Raw genomic sequence first — 1,476 nt, 5'->3', positions numbered from 1 at the left:
CTTTGTAGATTTCGGCTATGTTTCAGTTTTATTTTCTTGTAGTGTTCTGAATTCTTTGTTCATATCTTTCTAGATCGATCAATAAATTACACATTTCATCAAAAAAAAAAAAAAAAAAACATTTCATTTCTTTTGTGTTCAGTGCTTACATACAACAATCTTGATCTCTCTTATTTAATTTATTTTATCTTTTTTGAAGTGAAAGAGATGCTCTACATACAAATGATCACAATATTATTTTTATAAGAAAAAAACAATTAAACGATATAGAGAATACATGATCAATCATTCTCTTTTGAAATTTGGTAAGAACCATTGAGCATGAGACAATGGAATGGACAAAGAAACAAATGGTTGTGGTTGTTGTTCAACTTTCTTTGTATCAAGATTGAATATGAAGATTCCATTCTTTTCATATCCCCCAAAATACTTATTTTCAGTGAAGTAGATGGAGTTACGAGTGATTCCCTCTTGGCCCTTAGCAAGCACCGTAATACCCAACTCTAGAAGAATTGACTCATCACCCAGAGAATCAATTTCCTCCCAATTGTTCTCCGTCGATGGATCCATCTTGTAGATTTCAAAGGTCCATGTTTTGGGCCCACGCGGAACAAAGCTCTTTACAATTAAGACATCTCCACTTAGAGTGACTACCATATTACACTTACAGAAACTCATACATGGATTACAAGGACGGCTAATGTAACCTCCTTCAGTAGGTATGTATCCACGTACACTAGTTCTGAAAAATTTCAGAGGAACTTCTCCAGAAAAATCGAAAATATGGAGAAAAGAACAGTTGAGACAAAAAAGCATGTGATCTTTGTATACCATGTTAAAACAGTCGTCGGTACATGACTTTGGCAACTGGGGGATCTCTTTCCACGAGTTATTTCCTTTCTTGAACGAAATCAGAATGAATGAATTAGCCATTCCGATAACCAGGTAGTCTTTGGTTTTCTCGTCTATCCATAATATCGGGTTGGAGAGTCCATATTTATCTGACTTGAAAGCTGGTAGATTGATTCTCTCGTGCGTTAAAAGATCGATAATATATACATAATGCTTTGGATAAGTACGAGTAAGAACTTCTTTCTCTTTGTAACGATGTTGCATCAAAAGCCAGCTTCGATAAGTCGTCAAACAAATACTCTTTGCAAAATTGTCACCAAGATGTTGACTTTTGTAGATCTTTTCTTTATCTTCAGGATTCATCAAGAGACAATAATTCTTGTCCACGGGGAATAGAACCATCCAAGGGATCTTATTGTTTGGCTTACATTGTCTCGAACCATATTGCCAAGATGAACAAACCGATTTAGCTCGGTCAAAATCCAAAAATCCAAGGCGTTCGAAAACCATTCGCATGAGATCAAGAGGAAGCTCAGACCAGCAATGAGGAATTATTCGAGTGACTGAGACGGCTGGAGATTTTAGAGGAGGAGATTGGGCTAAGGCTAACGCTGGGGAGGCCAT

The 1,476-nt window shown here is 36.4% G+C and overlaps 1 protein-coding gene across 1 annotated transcript; it reads right to left on the bottom strand.

Moving 5' to 3' along the window:
- Positions 286-1,476, bottom strand: LOC104789355 (F-box protein At1g69090-like). The gene has a single exon (XM_010515070.1). The coding sequence runs from the start codon at positions 1,474-1,476 to the stop codon at positions 286-288; it is 1,191 nt and encodes a 396-aa protein (XP_010513372.1).

This window comes from Camelina sativa, chromosome 5 (assembly GCF_000633955.1).
Source record: "Camelina sativa cultivar DH55 chromosome 5, Cs, whole genome shotgun sequence".
In the NCBI taxonomy this organism is placed as follows: Eukaryota; Viridiplantae; Streptophyta; class Magnoliopsida; order Brassicales; family Brassicaceae; genus Camelina; species Camelina sativa.
This window is presented reverse-complemented; position numbering and strand designations above follow the sequence as displayed.